This window comes from Cynocephalus volans, chromosome 15, assembly GCF_027409185.1.
Source record: "Cynocephalus volans isolate mCynVol1 chromosome 15, mCynVol1.pri, whole genome shotgun sequence".
NCBI classification, from domain to species: Eukaryota; Metazoa; Chordata; class Mammalia; order Dermoptera; family Cynocephalidae; genus Cynocephalus; species Cynocephalus volans.
The window spans coordinates 30,262,129-30,281,686 of NC_084474.1; the positions used below are offsets into that span (position 1 = coordinate 30,262,129).

At 38.8% G+C, this 19,558-nt stretch overlaps 1 protein-coding gene and 1 pseudogene across 12 annotated transcripts in view; both read right to left on the reverse strand.

Annotated features, from left to right (window-relative positions):
- The window catches only part of STAU2 (staufen double-stranded RNA binding protein 2), a 290,691-nt gene that overhangs the window by 270,713 nt on the left and 420 nt on the right, over window positions 1-19,558 (reverse strand). For 5 of the 12 annotated variants that reach the window (XM_063079347.1, XM_063079354.1, XM_063079344.1 and 2 more), the window contains exons 1-3: window positions 19,336-19,426; window positions 12,750-12,815; window positions 10,227-10,281 (exon numbers count right to left, since the gene is read on the reverse strand). Coding sequence is in view for 3 of the 12 variants with exons in the window: in XM_063079350.1 (XP_062935420.1) it covers window positions 12,750-12,767 (18 nt within the window). In the remaining 9 variants the exon portion in view is untranslated. Of the gene's footprint in view, window positions 1-10,226; window positions 10,282-12,749; window positions 12,816-18,983; window positions 19,072-19,335; window positions 19,427-19,558 lie in introns of those variants that run through there. The other 7 variants (XM_063079345.1, XM_063079350.1, XM_063079351.1 and 4 more) reach the window with 7 other exon arrangements.
- Window positions 5,522-5,896, reverse strand: LOC134364117 (small ribosomal subunit protein eS12-like; annotated as a pseudogene).

Consider the following 19,558-nt stretch of genomic DNA (forward strand, 5'->3'; position numbering starts at 1 on the left):
TCTCTGCTGGTGACTGTCCTTGTGTCAACGCACTACAATGGCTGACAGACCATCTGTGTGGTGGCTGTGGCATCTAGCCACTTTCACGTCAGCCGTGGTTACTGTGGTGGCTGTGGTGGGCCACCCACATGGAGGTGATGTTTTTGGCATGCTCCTTGGTGCTGCTAGTGTTTCTGGCTGTGGGCTGGGGGTCCAGTCCCTGGCTCAATGCCCTTGGCCCCCGGGCGGGGCCTTGAGGCACTGGCTGTGTGCCTGGATGTGGGCAGGGGGTCCATGCCTCAGGCCCCCGGGCAGGCCCCAAGGCACTGGCGATGTGTGTGGTTGTGGGCAGGTGGGCCAGTCCCCAGCTCTATACCTCAGGTCCCCTGGTAGGCCCCAAGGTGCTGGTGGTATGCCTGGGCCAGAACTAATTTTTTGTCCTTTGCTTACTTCTAAAACAGGGGAACTTCCTGTGGGAACCAGTACTTGAGCTGTGTTGTTGATCTAAACTGCTTCTTTGCTGCTGTTTCCGTAGGGAAGACTTTTTGTGCAGCTCAGGGTTTAATGGTTGACCTTATACGTACTTCCAGTTCTCCAGAGACTGGATGCACCTGGGTTGTGTAGAAACTCTGATCTGGGCCTGAATCTTCACCAAACTGCACCCCATATCATTCTGCATTCCCGACCAGTCTCCTCTGAGTGGTGTTACACTGATTGGGTGGCAGATCAGCTGTCCTTGCTGTGTCCCAGTGTTCTCCCAGTGGACCCGTCTCCCCCACCACCCATGCTTCAAACACTTCCCATGGGACAGGCCCTGCACCAGTCCCTTGAGATGACTCACCGGCCTCTGATTGGCTCCCATTTTTCAGCTCTTCTGGCTCCTTGCTTGTGCGTGGGTCCACGGGAACCCTATTACTGGTCTTGCTGTCCTGGGGACCACCAAGGCCATCTTCTCCCCTGCCACTTCAAAGCACCTCCATCCAAAGGGCACAGCTGCAGTTTCTGCCAGCTCCTGCTCCATGCACTCTGCAGTTCCAGTCTTAAAGCAGCCAGGGCCCAAAACACTCCAAGCAGTTTTTTTTCTCTCATTGTGGCTTCTCCCCCTGACTTCTCCCCCTTCTTCCCCTGACCTCCAGCAGCCCAGCTTGGCTGTTGTTACATTATTATAGTTGTAAACTGGTTGATTTGTGGGGGAAAGTGACACTGGGTACCGTCACTTTCTGCCACCTTGCTATGAACACAGTTCAAAATTCTGATACATGCTACAACATGGATGAACCTTAAACATGCTATGCTAACTAAAATAAGCCAGTCATAGCACGATAAATATTTTATGATTCCACTTATATGAGGTATTTAGAGCAGTCAAATTCATAAAGACAGAAAGTAGATTGGTGGTTGCCAGGGACTAGGGAGAGAGGAAATAAGAAGTTAGTATATAATAGGTACAGAGTTCCAGTTTGGGAAAATGAAAAAGGTCTGGAGATGAATGATGGCTGGTGATGGTTGCAGAACAATGTGCATGTACTTAATGCCAGAGAACTGTACACTCAGAACGGTTACAATGATAAACTTTGTTATGTATGTTTTAACAAAATTAAGAAAACACAACAAAAAGCCACTTCTTTTTGAAAAGTATTTTCAGTGGGAATAGAATTCTAGGTTATTAATTATTTTTCTTTCATTGCTTTAAAGACATCACTCCACTCTCTTTTGGCTTGTAGTTTCTAACAAAAACTTTGTTGTCATTCTTATCTTTATTTCTCTGTTCATAATGAGTCCAGCTACTTTTCAGATTTTCATTCAGTATCTCTTGTTTTTCAACTATTTGATTATCATGTGCCTTGGTGTGTGTCTTAAGTCTGTTTTCTGCTGCTATAATCATACCTGAGACTGAGTAATTTGAAAAGAAATCTATTTCTTACAATTCTAGAGGCTGGGAAGTCCAAGGTCTAGGGACTGTATCTGGTGAAGGCCTTCTAACTGACGGGAACTCTCTGCAGAGTTCCAAGGAGGTGCAGGGCATCACATGTTAAGGAAGTACAATGAGATTCACACTGGCTTTTATAACGACCGCACTCTCATGCCTACCCACTCCTCTGATAACCCATTAACCATGAATGCATTTATCCATTCATGAGGGCCCTCATGACCCAATCAACTCTTAAAGGCCCCACCTCTTAATATTGTTACATTGAGGATTAAATTTCAGCATAAGTTTCAGAGGGGACAAACATTTAAATCACAGCAGTGTGGTTTCTTAATGTTTCTTCCACTTTAGGTTCACTGACTTCTTAGATGTGGATTTATAGTTTTCACTAAACATAGAAGGCTTTCAGTCCTTATTTCTTCTAATATTTTGCCTGGTCCCCCTCCCTTCTCCCGGGACTCTAATAAATATATAAGGGGTCTTCAAAAAGTTCATAGAAAGACTCGTACTTAATTCCATTTTTCCATGAACTTTTTGAAGTATTCTTGTACCTTAGATCACTTAACATTGTCCCACAGCTCATTGTTGCACTGTTTTGTTGGTTTTTTCAGTCTTTCCACCCTGTGTCTCATTTTGAATAGTCACTAACATAGGTATTCGAGCTCAGTGATCTTCTACGGTGTCTTATCTGCTCTTAATCCCATTCAACATATTTTTTAATTCTGATAATGCATTCTTCAACTCTAGAAGTTCCATTTGGGTATATTTTTATATCTTCTTCTATTTATTTACACATCATGTTCCTGTTTTCCTCTCCCATTAGTAGTGGCTCTTTTTACATCTTTGTCTGTTAAATCAATCATCTTTGTCATTTCAGGATCTCTTTCTATTCCCTGATTTCTTTTTTTTTTCTTTTAATTCTGCTATGGGATATATTCATGCTTTTTTGCAAGCATTTTAATTTTTTATTCAGGTAAAATTAACACAACATCAAATTAATCTATTTACGGGAACTACCCAGTGGAATTTTGTACATTCACAGTGTTGTGCAACCAATAGCTGTATCTAGTTCAGAAACATTTTTATCACCCCAAAAGGAAACTCCATATAGAGTTGCTCCCCATTTCCCCCTTACCACTAGACCCTGGCAACCACCAATCTGTAGACTATCTCTATAGATTACCTATTCTGGATGTTTCATATAAATGGAATCATACAATATGTGACCTGTTGTATCTGACTTCTTTCACATAACAATGTTTTCAAGGTTCATCTGCATGGTAGCATTTATCAATAGGTCACTGTTTTCAATCACTAAATAATATTTTATGGATGTACATACCACAATTCGTATATGCACCTATCCATTGACAGACATTTGTGCTCCTGTAAATAGTGCTGCTATGAACATGCATGTACATATATTTGAGTACCTGTTTTCAATTATTTTGGGTATATGCCTAGGAGTGGAATTGCCGGGTCATATGATAATTCTATGTTTTACTCTGAGGAACTGTCAAACTCTATTCCACAGAGGCTAAACCATTTTACATTCCTGACAGCAACATAGAAGGGTTCCAGTTTCTCCACATCCTCATCAATTTGTTATTGTTGGTCTTCTCATTCTAGCCATCCTAGTGGGTGTGAAGTGGCATCTCAGTGTGGTTTTCACTTGCATTTCCCTGATCACTAATGATGTTGAATATTTTTTCACATACATATTGGCTACTTCTTTGGAGAATTGGCTATTCAAGTCCTTTGCCCATTTACAGTTGGATTGTTTGTCTTTTTGTTGTTGAGTTTTAAGGGTTTTAGTTCTTATGTAGGCCACTGATCCATTTCAAGTAAACTTGTTTTTATATGGTGTGAGGTAGAGATCTAACTGTATTGTTTTTCATATGGATCTCTAGTTGTCCCAGAAGCATTTGCTGAAGAGATTATTCTCTTCATTGAATGGTCCTGGCACTCCTGTTAACAATCAACTGACTTTACATATATCAGATTATTTCTGAACTCTTAATTCTATCCTATTGGTTATATATCATACTTATTCCAGTACTACACTGTTTTGATTATTGTAGCTTTGTAGTAAGTTTTGAAATTGGGAAGTATGAGTCCTCCACTTTTGTTCTTTTTCAAGACTGCTTTGACTATTTGAGCTTACTGCAATTCCTTATGAATTTGAGAACCAGCTTTTTCATTTCTGCAAAAAAGGCCACTGGAATTTTCATAGAGATTGCATTGAATCTGTAGATTGCTTTGGACAGTATTGCCATCTTAACAATATTGTCTTCCAATTCATGAACACAGGATGTTTTTCCACTTATTTGGGTTTTCTTTAATTTCTTTCAACAATGTTTTATAGTTTTCAGTGTGTAAGTCTTTCACAAAGGAGTCTACTCCTTTATACTTTGGGATGCTATTATAAATGGAATTTTTTAAATTTCCTTTTGGATTGCTCATTGCTAGTATGTAGAAACACAATTGTTTTTTGTGTGTTTATCTTATACCTACAACTTTGCTCAATTTGTGTATTAGCTTTAGTGGAGTTTTTTTTGTGTGTGTGGATTCTTTGGGATTTTCTATATATAGAATCATGTCCTCTTCAAATAGAGATAGTTTTATTTCTTCCTACCCAATTTGGATGTCTTTCTTTTTCTTGCCTAACTGCTCTGGCTAACTGTAACTTCCACAATAATTTGAATAACAGTGGTGAGAGTAAATATCCTTTTCTTATGCCTAATCACAAGGGGAAAATTTTGTCATTCACCATTGAGTCAGATGTTAGCTGTGGGTTTTTCATAAATGCTGAATGTTGATAAAATGTTGAAAAAGTTCCCTGGTATTCCTTATCTTGAGGGCTTCTATCATGAACAGCTGTTGGATTCTGCCAAATCTTTCTGCATAAATTGAGACAATCATGTGTTCTTCTCCCTTTATTCTATTAATGTGGTTACTACATTAACTCATTTACTTATGTTAAACCACCCTTGCATTCCTGGGATAAATCCCACTCAATCATGGTGTATATTCCTTTAAATATATTGTCAGATTGAGTTTGCTAGTATTTTGTTGAAGATATCCACATACACATTCATAAGGAATACTGGCCTGTGTTGTTCTCATGTCTTTCTTTGGCTTTGGTATCAGAGTAATATTGGCCTCAAAGAATGAGTTAGGAAGTATTCTTATTCTCTCCTCTCCAATTTTCTGAAAGAGTCTAAAAGGGATTTGTGTAAATTCTTTAGATTTTTGGTAAAATTCACCAGGGAAGCCACCTAGTACTGGACTTTTCTTTGGGAGGTGTTTTTTCTTCACTAATTCAATCTGTTTACCTGTTGAATGTCTGTTCATATATTTTATTTCTTCTTGACTCAATTTTGGTACTGTGTTTCTAGGAATTTATCCATATCCCACAGGTTATCCAATTGTTGGCATACAATTGATCATAGTAGTCTCTTCAATACTTCATGTCTTTGTCAGCAGTAATGTCCCCACATTCATTTCTGATTTGTTACATGCATCTTTGCTCTTTTTTTCTTTGTCAGCCTAGCTAAACGTTTGTCAATCCCATTCATCTTTTTTTTTCCTTTGTGAGCCAAACTTATTTGTTCATTTCTTGCACTTGAAGTACTCTTCAATGACATCTTTGGCCTGAGATTCTTTGCCACTCCTTAACTACTACACAACTGCAACCAACCACTTTATGGGGTTTTCTCTCTCTCTCGGTTTTTCCCTAGTTTCTTGTTGTCATCAACCTGTTAGGTTGATTTGGTGTTCAGCACAAGGGGCCTCCACCAACTTTACACAGGCTCATCACCGTTGGATGTAAGCACACAGAGAAGGGCTTGGCACTTGTCTAAGGCTATTGGCAGCTTTGCAAATTCCACATGCTAGGCCACCATGGATGAGGGCAGTCTTCAGTACTTCTTGCAAAGCAATATTAACATCCATTACACCTCCAGCAGCAGTGCCTTCCTCAGACATGGTGGTGGGTTACCTACAGATGAAGCTGAATCTTGAACACAACCAAGTCTCCACCTCTGCCTCCACCTCCACACAACTTGGTGGTGGCAGGGAAAGAGCTGCTAATATTTTCAAAGAACTAACTTTTGCCTTCACTAATTCTCTATAATGTTTTCCTATTCTCTATTTCATTAATCTTTAATATTTTATTTATCTTTATTATATTTCATATAATTTTTATTTTTTCCTTTCTTCTGCTGGTTGTGAGTTTAATTTGCTCCTCTCTCTAGTTTACTTAAGGTGTACAGTTAGATTACTTATTTAAGATCTTTCTTCTTTTTTAATGTAGGTGTTTACTGCTATTAATTGCCCTCTGTGTCCTGCTTTTGCTGAACCACATAAGCCATGTATAGTTTTTGTTTGTTTGTTTTTGTTTTTTAAAAGATGACCAGTAAGGGGATCTTAACCCTTGACTTGGTGTTGTCAGAACCACACTCACCCAGTGAGTGAACCAGCCATCCCCATATGGGATCCGAACCCATGCCCTTGGTGTTATCAGCACCACACTCTCCTGAGTGAGCCACGGGCCGGCCCAAGCCATGTATAGTTTTCATTTTCATTTGTCTCTAAATATTTTCTAATTTCTCCTGTGATTTCTACTTTGACCTATTATTTAATAGTGTGTTGTTTCATGTCCACATATTTGTACATTTTCCAGTACAGATGTTCCATGATTTACAATGGGTTACATACCAATAACCCCATCACAGGTTGAAAATATCTTAAGTCAAAAATGCACTTAACACACCTAACTTAGTGAACATCATAGCTTCATCTAGCCTACCTGAAACATGTTCACAACACTTACATTAGCCTACAGTTTGGGCAACATCATCTAACACAAAGCTTATTTTTATAATGAAGTGTTGAATATCTCATGTAATTGATTAAATACTGTACTGAAAGTGAAAAACGGAATGTTTGTATGTGTACTCAAAGTACAGCTTCTACTGAATGCATATGACTTTCACTTTCAAATCATTGTAAAGTCAAAAAATCCTAAGTCAGAGACCATATATATTCTTTCAGTTATTTCTAACTTCATTTCATTGTGGTTGAAAAGATACTCCATATGACTTCAATCTTTCTAAATTTATTGAAACTTGTTTTGTGGCCTAACATATCCTAGAGAATGTTTCATGTACACTTGAGAAGAATATATATTCTGCTATTGCTGAGTGTTCTGTACGTGTCTTTTAGGTTTAGTTGGTTTATGCTGTTGTAAAAGTCCTCTATTTCCTTACTATCTTCTGTCTACATGTTCTATCCACTACTGAAGGTAAGGCAAGCATTTTAATTTTTGATTGGATGATAAAAACTGTGAATTTTACATTGTGGTAACTGAATTATGTTGTATTCCTCTGAATAGTATTCTGGTGCAGTTAAGTTACTTGAAATCACTTGGAGCCTTCTGAGGACTCTTCTCAGTGCCCCAAATATTAAAAGGTCTTTTGCTCTGGGTTGTGAGAATACTATTTTCAGCCTATGTATGCTCTGTAAATTTTTTTTTAATTGTTTTCCAATAGTTTTTTCTTTGACTTCAGGTAGGTCCTGTCAAGCAACTACGAGTATCAGAACTCAGCCAATACTAAAGGCAAACCATCTGCAGATCTCCACAGTGCATGCACGCTTGTTCATACTCTCTTGCTTTTTAGAATATGTTCTACCACCCCCAACCCCTTCAGCTCCTTTTTCTCTGGTACTCTGACCTGCAGTTAGAACCACCTTGGCCTTCCCAAATTCTTATCTTTGTCTCCTTACCTCAACAAGACTGCTGGGCTGTTTGGGGTTCTCCTCCTTGCATTGCAGCCCATAAACTGCCTCTAGGCTCTACCATAAGCTGGTGCAATTGAAGGGCTTTACCTAAATTTGATTCCATTCTCAGGGATCAGAGTCTGGTGCTACTTGTCACCTAATGTCTAAAAACCATTATCTACATATTTTATATGTTCTCAAGTTGTTTGAGGAGGAATGGTATACTTCCGCTGCATATTACCCCAACTTGGTTTCGGTAATGGGCCACAATTATCAACCACATTGTATATCGACAAAATAAAATAAAATATAAAAAATAAAATAAATAAAATTTTTAAAACTTCAAGGAAAAAAAAATGGGCATTTTTTTTCCCACACAGTTTTTAAGGGTCGTCAATCAGGGAGCAGCTCAGCTAGTTGGTTCTGGCTCAGGATCTCTCATGGGGTTACAGTCAAGATGCTAGTAAGGCAGTAGTCTAGGGCTGGAAGTTTGACTAGAGCTAGAAGATCTGCTTTCCAAGAAGGCTCACTCACATACTGTTGGCTAGAGACCTCAGTTCCTTGTTGGCTATTGGCAGTAGGCCTCGATTTCTTACCACATGGGCCTCCTCATCTGGCTGTTCACAATATGGTAACTAACTACTCTTAACAGTGAGTAATAAGGGAGTGAGAGAAAGAGAGACAGAGAGAAGTGGGGGTCCAAGAGAAAGGGTGAAGCAGAAACCACAATGTGTTTTATAAATAACCTATCCTTGGAAATTGTCCGTCACTTCTGCCATGTTCTATAGGTCACACAAACCAACCCCAGTACAATGTGTAAGGGGATTACATAATGGTATAAATATAAAAATGTAGGAATCATTGCAGGCCATCTTGGAAGTTGGCTACACAGAGGATAAATCCAGCTCCTGTTATGCTACCCTAGGGGAAAGTAAAAGTCCTTCTTATACACTTTAACCTTCTTATGTTTACCATTTTTCTTATCTCCTATCTGTAGGCTATATCCTACAGCTACAAGAGAGATGGGCAGACTGCAGATCCTACTCCACACCCAGACTTGGAGAAAAAAATAACTAAGAGTCAGTAGCTGCAACTTTAAAGAAAAAAGATTAGAATTCCTGGTGTCTATGGTAAGAAAAGGAACAGCACTTGAAGCTAATGTGGGCTTGAGAAAGTGGCCAAGTAATTCATTCCCTCAAACACTTTACTCAATGACCTACCTAATCTCTGCCCTCTACCCTTCTTTCTCACCAATCTCCAGGGTCAGGCAGCAATAGCCAACAGCAACACTGACAGTAAAATTAATAGCAATGACAGCAGTACCAGGACTAATACCAAGCATTTTGCCTTTGTTATCTCAGTTACTCCTCACAACAAACCTGTGAGATAGACATCATTGTTTCTTAAACTCTAGGCCTCTGTTTCTTGATAATCATGCCCTGGTTTTACAAAATACAGTATAATAACTTTATTCTACCTACAACACCTAGCTCCCTCTTGCCCTATGCTTCTGGCACTGAAAATCTGTCTTGTCCTGCCTGTCCTCCCATTCCACTTCAGTCAAGCCTTAAAGCTTCCTCTTAGCTTCCATGTCCCCAACGTTTGCTACCAAACCTTGTTAAAAGGAACTACCAGACTACTAAGACCTCTGTAAATTCCCTGCTGCTGGGTTCTCCCAATGTTACAGCTGCCTAATATAAACTTCTCCAATCCCTTAGGACACACTGACCTGTCAAGTCTGCCTCACCAGATAATCCCCCAAATTGGCCCTATTTCAGCCACTCATTTTAAAAGATTATTTTATAGCACATGTGCCTTTTTAATTTATGTTTGCTGCAGCCTAATGCTAAAATGAGTTTCCTTTCCCTAGGGACATACAATTATCAGAGAGAAAGGCCCAAAATGTACCAAATCCCTACCTATTGTGGTACCCTGGAAACTAGTAGATTCCCATTAGTTATTTGCTGAATAATAAGTGAGAAAATATAAAGTAATGAATATGAATACTATGTCAGAAAATTCTCAATGGGTATAATCCAAAGAATGCTATTCACAAACAAAAAGGAAAAGATGACAGTGGACACACATGATAAATTCACAAAAGGCAAAAACACACACAAAAAACACAAATATAAGCAAATCAAAGAAATGCAAACAAAAATACCACTTTTTGTCAGACAGATTGGTAAAGATTGAAAACTTGTCAAGGAAGCAAAGAAAGGGATTTTCATACACTTTCAGTAGATATAATTCTGGATTTTTGGTATTTATGCATCAAATATCTTTAAAATCTATACACCCCTTTGACTAGTATTTCCATTTTTAGTAATTAAAGAAAATAATTGGAGAAAGATGTATGTAAAAGAAATATTCACTGTGGCACTAACTACAATATAAAAATCTGTCTAACAATAAGGGCTTGGTTAAATAAATTTTAGTACTTCCAAACTAAGGATTATTATTAAATCACTCCAGAGTATTACGTATTGTAAAAGCCCAGTTTTTAAAAATAACATATATTCACATAAAAACATACCTGTATAGAAAAAAATCTAGAAGTATACACCCCAAAATGTTAGCACTGATTATCTCTGTAAAAGAATAGTGGAATTTTTTGTGATTTTTATTTTTTTTTCTATTCTATACCACCCAATTTTTCTATAGTATGCATGAGTTGCACATGGGTAACAATGCACATTCTTCAAAGGCAAAAGCAAAAATAAGCATCACAATAAAGGTAGGAAAGTATTATATCATAAGAGAACATGGCACATTCCATGTTTCATAATAATGTCAGACAGAGTTAATATCAAATACCAAATAGCTTAGTATTCAATAGCTTAATTTTTAATTAGTTTTAGGAATACACATGAAAGAATCTTTTAGGACTAAAAAAGTGTGTAATTCAGTCATTTTAAGAAAACAAAATGCCTCCCAAGTAAAAATTTAGTACTAATCCTACATACAGTGTTGAAAATCATATAGTAAAAATCTTAACTGTTTCAAGTTGAGGATCAGCTTAAATCCCCTTTTCATGCTGTTTATCTTGAGAACCCCCCACTCTTATGAGAAAGTAGTCACCATGAAAATAACAAAAGATAAAAATCACTCATGAGTTTAAGAATTCAACTTAGGTTTGGCTGAAGAAAAAGTCTTCACAGCTTCTACTATTCTAAGTTATGATAACTTTCCCCCTCAGACTTCAACATTTTATGGTATAAAATATAGTCAATGACAAGAGGGAGCTCTTAAGTGATTCTAGAAATACATTCCGTTACAAGCTACATGTGTGTATCTCCAGGCACTGTGTACAACTTCCAGGCAAAGCGCAGGGAATTGCCTGTGGCCAGGCAGAACATCCTACAAATTCTCTGCAATGCCTGACTCAACATGACCTGCAACACATCCAGTCAGTAAATTCTCATTAGTATTAATCCATAAATTATAATTTCCAATGAAACTGGGTGGCATAAAATGAATGATCACTTCCATCTCTCTATAGTAGAATATGAAACAAATTATTCTAATTGTACCCATATAATTAATGGCAGGAATCAGTAGGAAGCCATTTAGTGGCAACTTCACACCTACAACACAGTTTGTAAGTCAAGTCTCATAAAGTGCCATCAATGCTTCCAATGGGATTTGATAGCAGCTGTGAGTATACAAGAAGCACTAAGCACAGTACAGCTTTAAGATTCCAGTACAGGAGAAAATCAAAGAACAACTTTGAATAAGGGAGATGTTATGTTAATTGCACTTGCGTAATGCAGGCATCATATAATATCAAAATAATATCAAAATTATGTGGCTGTTATTGAAAAGAACTGAGATCTCCTCACAGACAACCCTAGCACCATTCATCCACTCATCCAGCAAATATATGAATACTTACATTATTTATTCTAGCACTTGGGTACATAAGTGTAAACAAGCAAAGTCACTGTCTTCATGAAGCATACCATCTAGCAAGCGAGACCCGTTAAACAAATAATTACATATTTGACTATAACTGTGAATGTCAAGATGTCTTCAAAATAAACAGCAGGGTGCTGTGAGAGCATATACTAGGCCTGAAGTCAAGTGTGCCAAGCAAAGGGGAGGGGAAGAGAGGTCCAGGCAGAGGTAATCTGTGCAAAACCCCTACAGCTGTAACAACCTTGCCCAATCTAAGAACTGAAACAGTCCAGTATAACTGAAGCATCTAGATTGTTTCATAGGCACACATTAAGTCTGAGATGTACACAGACATCCAAGTTAAGAGATCAAATTGATAACTGCTACATTAAGTCTGGAGCTCAGAAAAGAAGCCTAGACCAGGTATAAACTTAGAAGCCATTAGCTTAGAGATGGTAAATGATACACAGGAACTACAAATTTCTTAGGCAAGGTGAACAGGAATGTGTATTGGGGGTAGGGGGGGTCTGAATTACTTTCTCAAGTTAGGGAAAAAGAATTAAATTACTTCTCTCTTGATTTGCAATCAAAAGAAATAAAACAAAGTATTTTCTAGTATTATAGTTATGACACAATGTTCTGTTTGTTCAGAAAAGGTCAAATTAAATGTATAAAGTTCTTGGAGAAATGCCAAGACCTAAGAAAAATATTTCCTTCAGTAAGTCTAAGGTATTATATGCTGTGGTTTATTTGGCAGAGCACTTCCTTCTAGCCTTTTTCAGTACCCCAGAAAAGGAACTTTTTAACACATTGACACACCTACTTCACAAGATTTGTGACTAGAATTGCTTGGAGTCTGCAGGACTGCCACCTACTGAAGCTATATCATGAGTGTAAGCATTCTGAACACACCAACAAGTCCTGGAGGGATGTGACATCAAAAACAGATAAACCCGATCTACACACAAAGAAATTACCAACTTTTGGAACTATCACTACAATCTTTAAACAACTGGCCCTGCACAACCTCCGGTGATGATTATACAATAAGTGCTTTAAAAAGCAGTGGTCCGGTTATCGTTCTAGAAAAGCTGAGTTAAAATGTCCCACAACTTACAGCCAAAGCACCATGTGAGCATGTCATGCCTTAACACAAACTCACCTGATTTATCTGAAGCATGTTAAGACAATATTGACCAAACTGCTGTATCCCTCACGGCTCCAAAAACTGGAAAATGAAAATGAAGAAATAAAGTTCAACTTAGTTGGTAACCTCAAAGACCAGCAATTTAAACACATGCCCTTGGTCAAAATCAAATATAAAATAGAATTGATCAAGATCAGCAAAGAACTTTCTATGACCATGAAAATGTTCTATATTTGTGCTGTCCAATCCAGTAGTCACTAGCCTGGTATGCCAACTGAGCACTTGAAATGTGGCTAGCACAACAAGAAAGTGAATGTTTTATTTTCTTTAATGTTAATTTAAACTTAAATAAGCACATGTGGCTACTGGCTGCCATACTGGACAGTGCAGATCTAGACTGTTGAACAAAGTCTCTTTGGTTCTATAGTTCTAAAACAATCCCAGCAAAAGTGAAGCTGTCAAAAACCAATCTAAATATTTCAGGTTAATGCACCAGTCATGTTTAAACAGCTTTGTTTGTTCCCATCCTTTATATGATAAATTAATCCTAAGGCAGATGCAACACACACAAGTATTCTCCGAGGTGATATGGAAAAGAATACACAGTAAGATTACCTAACTAGGTATATGCTTTTTCTCTGTTTGTTATTTTGTCTGTTATCATCAGTATAAAAATATGAGTAGTATGCACATTAAAATTTAACATAAAAATTTCCAAAAAAGAAGTCACCACCTTACAACTCCAAGGTCATGGGTTCATATCCCTGTGCCAGCAAACCACAAAAAAAATAAAATAAAATGAAATAAAATAAAAATAAAAAACAAAAACATCACTATCATAGTACACTCCATTGTTACACTTGGGCTTGCTTCTTTCTCGTCCTGACCTCCTCCCCTTGGTTGTATTTCTTTTCATGGCATAAATCTCTTCTACACTTAATTTAGAAACATGCCAAAGAAGGGCAGGAAAACCCAAATTTATAAGCATTTAAATCATGGGCTCTTGTAATGGGAAAAGTTTATATAAAATATACAGACCCCTCCCCCAAAAAATTATCAACAGAGCAAAAACACAGTCTTGATATGCATCAAAAGGGCTAAATCCAACCACCTGTGTAAAAATTTTTATGCTGTAAAATGTTAATATTGAATGTTCCTTCAGAAGCAAAGGTTCTTTAGACACACAGACACACACGCACACAGACACATATTTTGCTACCGTCTTTTCAAGATGACAAACTGGAGTCAAATCAAAATGACTTTTAAAACTTTCAAAGTGTTCCTTATAATAGTGTCCTCAGCATCTGTATCACTTTTTATTTCTCATTTCCTAAGAGAACAGAACATTGTAGGAAGAGCATAAGGCCTGGGTATTGGTGAATTTGAGTTTTAGTCCTAGCTCTTCAGATTACCTTCTGAGCCTGGTCAAATTAACTTTGTGTATCTATTTATTTTTCTTTTTCTTTTTTTTTTTTCAATCTTTAAAGAGTAAACTAAAGTCCATGTGGTAGGCAGCCTCTAACAAATAGAATACAACAGAAATAATGAGATACTACTTCCAAGATTAGGTTATAAAAAATCTTGGATGTCACCTTCTCTTACTCTATCACTTGTCTGCTCTGAGGAAAGCAAGATGCCATATTGCAAGCTGCCGTGTGGAGATGCCCATGTGGCAAAGAACTAAGAGAAGCCTGCGGCCAACAGCCAGCAAAAATTGAGGCCTTTCAGTCCAATAGTCCCAAGGAACTAAATCAAAACAAGAGCCACATGAATGAGTTTGGAAGCAGATCTTCAATAAGTCAAGCTTTCAGATGCAACTGCAGCCCCAACTGATAGCATGACTGCAACCTCATAAGATATCTTGATCCACAGGCACCCAGCTAAGCTGCACCCAGATTTCTAACTCACAGAAACTGTGAGATAATGTTTGTTGTTTTAAGCCCGTAAATTCTGGGATAATTTGTTATGCAACAATAAATAAGACAATACTGTTCAACTCCAAAATTCAATACTTCCACAGTGCTTTAGGTATTAATTAGCATATTTGGATAGTACAAAAAAAATTACCTGTTCAACATAAGCAAATGAGTAACATTAGAATTTGAAAGTAATAAGTTATAAAACTTAAACATTTACATTTTAATTCAAAAGATGAGGTCATTAAAAAGTATAGGATTAGTCAAATGGTGTTAAAATACACTAGCTCTAACTAAAAATACAAACCCAACCTATTTTCTTTTTTTTTAATTGAAAACAATTCATTTGGAAAGTAAAGTGAAACAAAGCATTAAAACCATCTCAGGGATTTAGTGTCCCCTACTTTCTAAAATTTAGCATTATTTTATTAAGCACTCACCATCTCTGAGAAACACCATTTTGTTTTTATTTCGTATAAGCCTGTAAAAGTTGCAAACACTTATCTACAGACCTATCTGTATGTCTACAATATTAGAATTTGGTACACTGATGGCTGATTCCAAGAAATAGGCACAGTAAGCTATCAGGGTGCATTTTTAAAAGTTCTAACCTTCTGATATATAAAAGGTATTTTATGTAGTAACAAATATAAAAACAACTATTCAGTTAAAATTGACCATACAATTTTTAATATCTGTAAGCCTTTCCTCCACAATTATAAAATAACAAGCTATACAAAGTATATGAAACTAGTGTGTCTATAATGGCACTCTGTAATGTAACAATAAAATTCTGTATTTACACTTTTCCATCAAACAAGTTACATTAGATTTACATCAATACAAAAATTATAATTCACAACTATACCATGGACAATTCAGAATGCCCACAGTGGCACATGTCTTTACAGACATGCCCAATCTACTGTCCTATATTTTAAATACTATGACAAAATATCGAGACATATTGATAAAATGCAGAGCACTTTTATACTACCTATGATTTCATGAAATCCACCTCTCCCTCCTCTGTCAAAGAAGTTTCCAACTACAGTTCATTCCAATTATAACTAAGTACTTTTAAAGAAACCTATTCACACATCCCAAAAATGCCCTACGGTGATACCCAGTCATGCACATTAGGACATGCAGTTCCAGATTCCAAGCTACTAAATGAAAACAGGTAGGGCAGTTTATGGAGAGAGGGCACTACAAACTGGGGAAAACTTGCTGCTCATGAACAATTAAAGGTCCAACCTGTATCTGCAATGTATTGCTGATATAACCCATGGCTTTTATTATGAATTACACTTTACCCATCTGATAAATTAAAAGCTGTTCAAAATTAGATCTATAGAATCCTTGATAAATACTGCTTTATAAAATTGCTTGTTGTTAAATTAATATCTATAATTTTTTATATCAACCCATTCCACAACTGATAGGCAAATCTCACCTTCAGTATCTTATCTGACTATATGAAAAGCAAAAACATTCCTAATGTAAAAAGAAAACTATCCCCATTCTTAGACTACATCAAAACTATCAATTCAAAGCTCCTTACTCTAAAACTTCATGGGGATCCTTTAAAAAACTTTTATCCCCTCGCATGGTGTGGTTTGCACCAGGCTCAGCCAGTGAGCGCACCGGCCATCCCTATATAGGATCCAAACCCGCGGCCTCGGTGCTACCAGCGCCGCACTCTCCCGAGTGAGCCACAGTGCTGGCCCTCCATTTTAATTTTTAAGGTAGGTACCCCAAAAAACTGCTTTTATGTAAGGAATATAAAATAACCTATGAAATATTCTAAGTATATAGAAGTCTTACACCATACACTATTCCAGTGAAGAATCCACATACCCCCCAACGAACAAGAAAAAAAGGAAACTAACATTCATCAGACACCAGTTTTATATGCCAGGTGCCATATTTTGCCATTTTTACATTAACTCATTTAATTTTCATCACTGGGGATGTAGGTGTTATCCCCATTTTTCTAGAGTTGTGTTATTTCCCCACAGTCACATTGCTAGGATTAAAACCCAGTTCAGTCTGGTTCAAATTTGTCTTCTCTTCACCATATACTTGCCTTCTTAAAATTTTCCTGTAACAAAGTCAAGGGCTAGGATAACATGGCAAGGCTCCTATATAGAACTCTGGGGGTTATTTAAATCAAACAATGATACCTATATAAATACAAGTTATAAATATCATGGATTCTAGACACCCGTCTAATATTTTCCTGAGTAACTAGGAGAGGCACAAATATATCTACATATCATTGTTCATACTGTGCATGTCTCAAACTATTAAGTCTAATATTAACAGAGAATTCAATTTTGCAAATCCAGATTTTTCCCTTTATTATGATCTACACACAAAACTGATCAGATACACTCAAAGTGTACGAAAGAAAATGAGATAAGAAAAACAAGAGTAAAGAGGTTAGGTACAAAGAAAAAATATATATATTTTGTCCAACTATATCTTTCTTCTAGAACCTAAACAGGAAAATGACTTAGCCTCACTTTCTGTATTGTTTACACATTTAAAAATTTGATGACTATCTTAGATTTTTTTTTATATTCTTATTCTTTGTTGAAAAGCAGACCAAGCCACTCCTCACTAGAACTTCATTCCAGGCAAGCCAAGTAAGCTAAAATATAAAATTTATATGGTTTTCCATGCAAAACCATTTAGGAGTAAAGGGGCACAATGTATGTAACTTACCCTTATCCGGTCCAGGAAAAAAATATTTTGTGTGCATGATAAAGAACAAACGATAAATGGGTAAAATGGTAACAGGTAAATCTGAGTAAAGGGCACTATTCTTGCAATTTTTTTTTAAGCTTGAAATTATTTCCAAATAAAAAGTCAAAACCTTAAAATTAAATGGCATGCTATTTGAAATGAATAATACATACTTGGATTATACAGCAACATTTTTAGAAATAAAAAACATTATTTTTTAAAGGGAAAACGCAGTGATTTGTGAGGAAATATACACCATATCCTACCACCTAATCACCAATTCGGAGTAAATTTCGAAATACACTGTCATGTTATGAAATGTGGCAATGGTGACTTGAGTTGAAACCATAACATGGGGGAGAAAAAAGCACACACACCACACAGTTTGGCATAACGGCTTCAAAAATTTAATACAGGCCTGCTGCAAAATGCAGCAAATCTGCAATTCAAGTGATATGATATCTCTTGTTTGCAGTAAAATACAGACAAACTGAACAATGGAAAACTTGCAGTATTACAAAACAATAGATGCAGAGTAAGTCTTGGTTTTGACGTGTTATTAAATAAGATTTTTTTCCACTACTGCTCAATTCACAATAGTATATTCGAATCATCTTAAGAAAGCTAGGACGGGGAAGAAATATCCTACTGGAGAAATGTGACAATCTTTTCTCCTACAAGGTTACTAACAACCTGCCTGCCCATTACGATTTTGATTTACAGTTTTCACATGCTTTCCTAAAACACAGCATGCATCAGAAGCCAAGTAATGCTCAGCAAAAGTTCACCAAAATTGTGAAATCCTTATTTTCAGTAAACAGTGAAATACCCTTAAAGGACCATCTCTATCCTTTCTGCAGGATCCACCCACTTTAAAAATCTCTCAATAAACTCCCGAGTCTACCCTAATTGGATGGTCCTTCCCTACACGCAAGTAGTTCTTAACCTATGTGGGGGGGGAGGGGGGCAGGGAACACATCACGGCAAATATGGACCCTTTCCAAAGAAAATTATTCACAAATGCAAAATTCGGCACATACTTCCAAGGACTTCAGAACCCCACGGCCATTATCACCGCCTCCTCCCTAAGAATCCCCGCTCTGCGTTCTCCCCTCAGTCGCTTCTGCGGAACACCCCCCTCACCACAGTCCCCGGCTCGCCGTGGAGACGCTGCAGTCCCTGCCCTCAAACAGTGGATTCTGTAACAGAGCTTTGTCTCTTCGCTCAACTCCCTTCACCACGGCAAGGTCACTACTGCCAACTACCCCTTTAAACCGAGCCACCATGGTAGTAGTAAGAGCCACAGCAGGACTGGCCTGTCATAGGATACATTTCGTCTCCTCGGCCCCACCTACCTTGCCCATTTCGGCGCCTTACGTCTTCACCACTTGCCCATTATACAGAAATAGCCGTCACCACCACCCCCCGGGGCGCCCCAGCCCCGCCGCCCCTCCTCCAGCGCCCCCAGGCCCATTCCCCGCAGACCCTCCCCGGGCCTCCCTCGCCTCCCTCCCCCTCCCCCTGCCGCTTCACTAGCAGCCCCTCTTCCGGCCGTTCCCATCCCGGCCCCAACGACCCCCACCTTCCCGCGCCCTCCGCCAGCACCCTCATTTAGGCCGGCCTTCTCGCCTTCCTTCCAGCTCCTCCCCTCAGGACACCTGTGTCGTCCTACCCCCTCCACACACGTCCCCCCCCCCCCAATTCATTCGCCTGTCCCCAGCGGCCCGGCCCCCCACTGTTAGCCCCTCCCCCTCCTGCCTTGAGAAAGCCCGAGGGAGGGAAGGAAGGCGCGGGGGAGGGGAGGCCGCGAAGGGGGCCACTGTTCTCGGGGTTCGCTGTGCCGCGGACCTGCAGGGCTCCCCAGCGCCCTCTGCCTCCTCCGCCAGCGGGACGGAAGTCGGGGCCTCCCGGGCGCCCCCAACGAGGGTATTTACCTTCTTGCCAGGGACACTTTGCAGACAGCTCCAACATTGGCAAACACTACAGAGAACTGACCCCGCTCGGCCGCCGCCGCCGCCGCCGGCTTCCACCCCTCGGCCTCCCCGCCCCCCGCCTCCGCCCGCCTCCCCTGCGCTCCCGCCGCGCCCTCCTGGGCTCGCGCCGCGCGCCCCCGTCTGCGCAGCCTCTCCCGCGCCCCAGCATGCCCGGCTCTCTCTC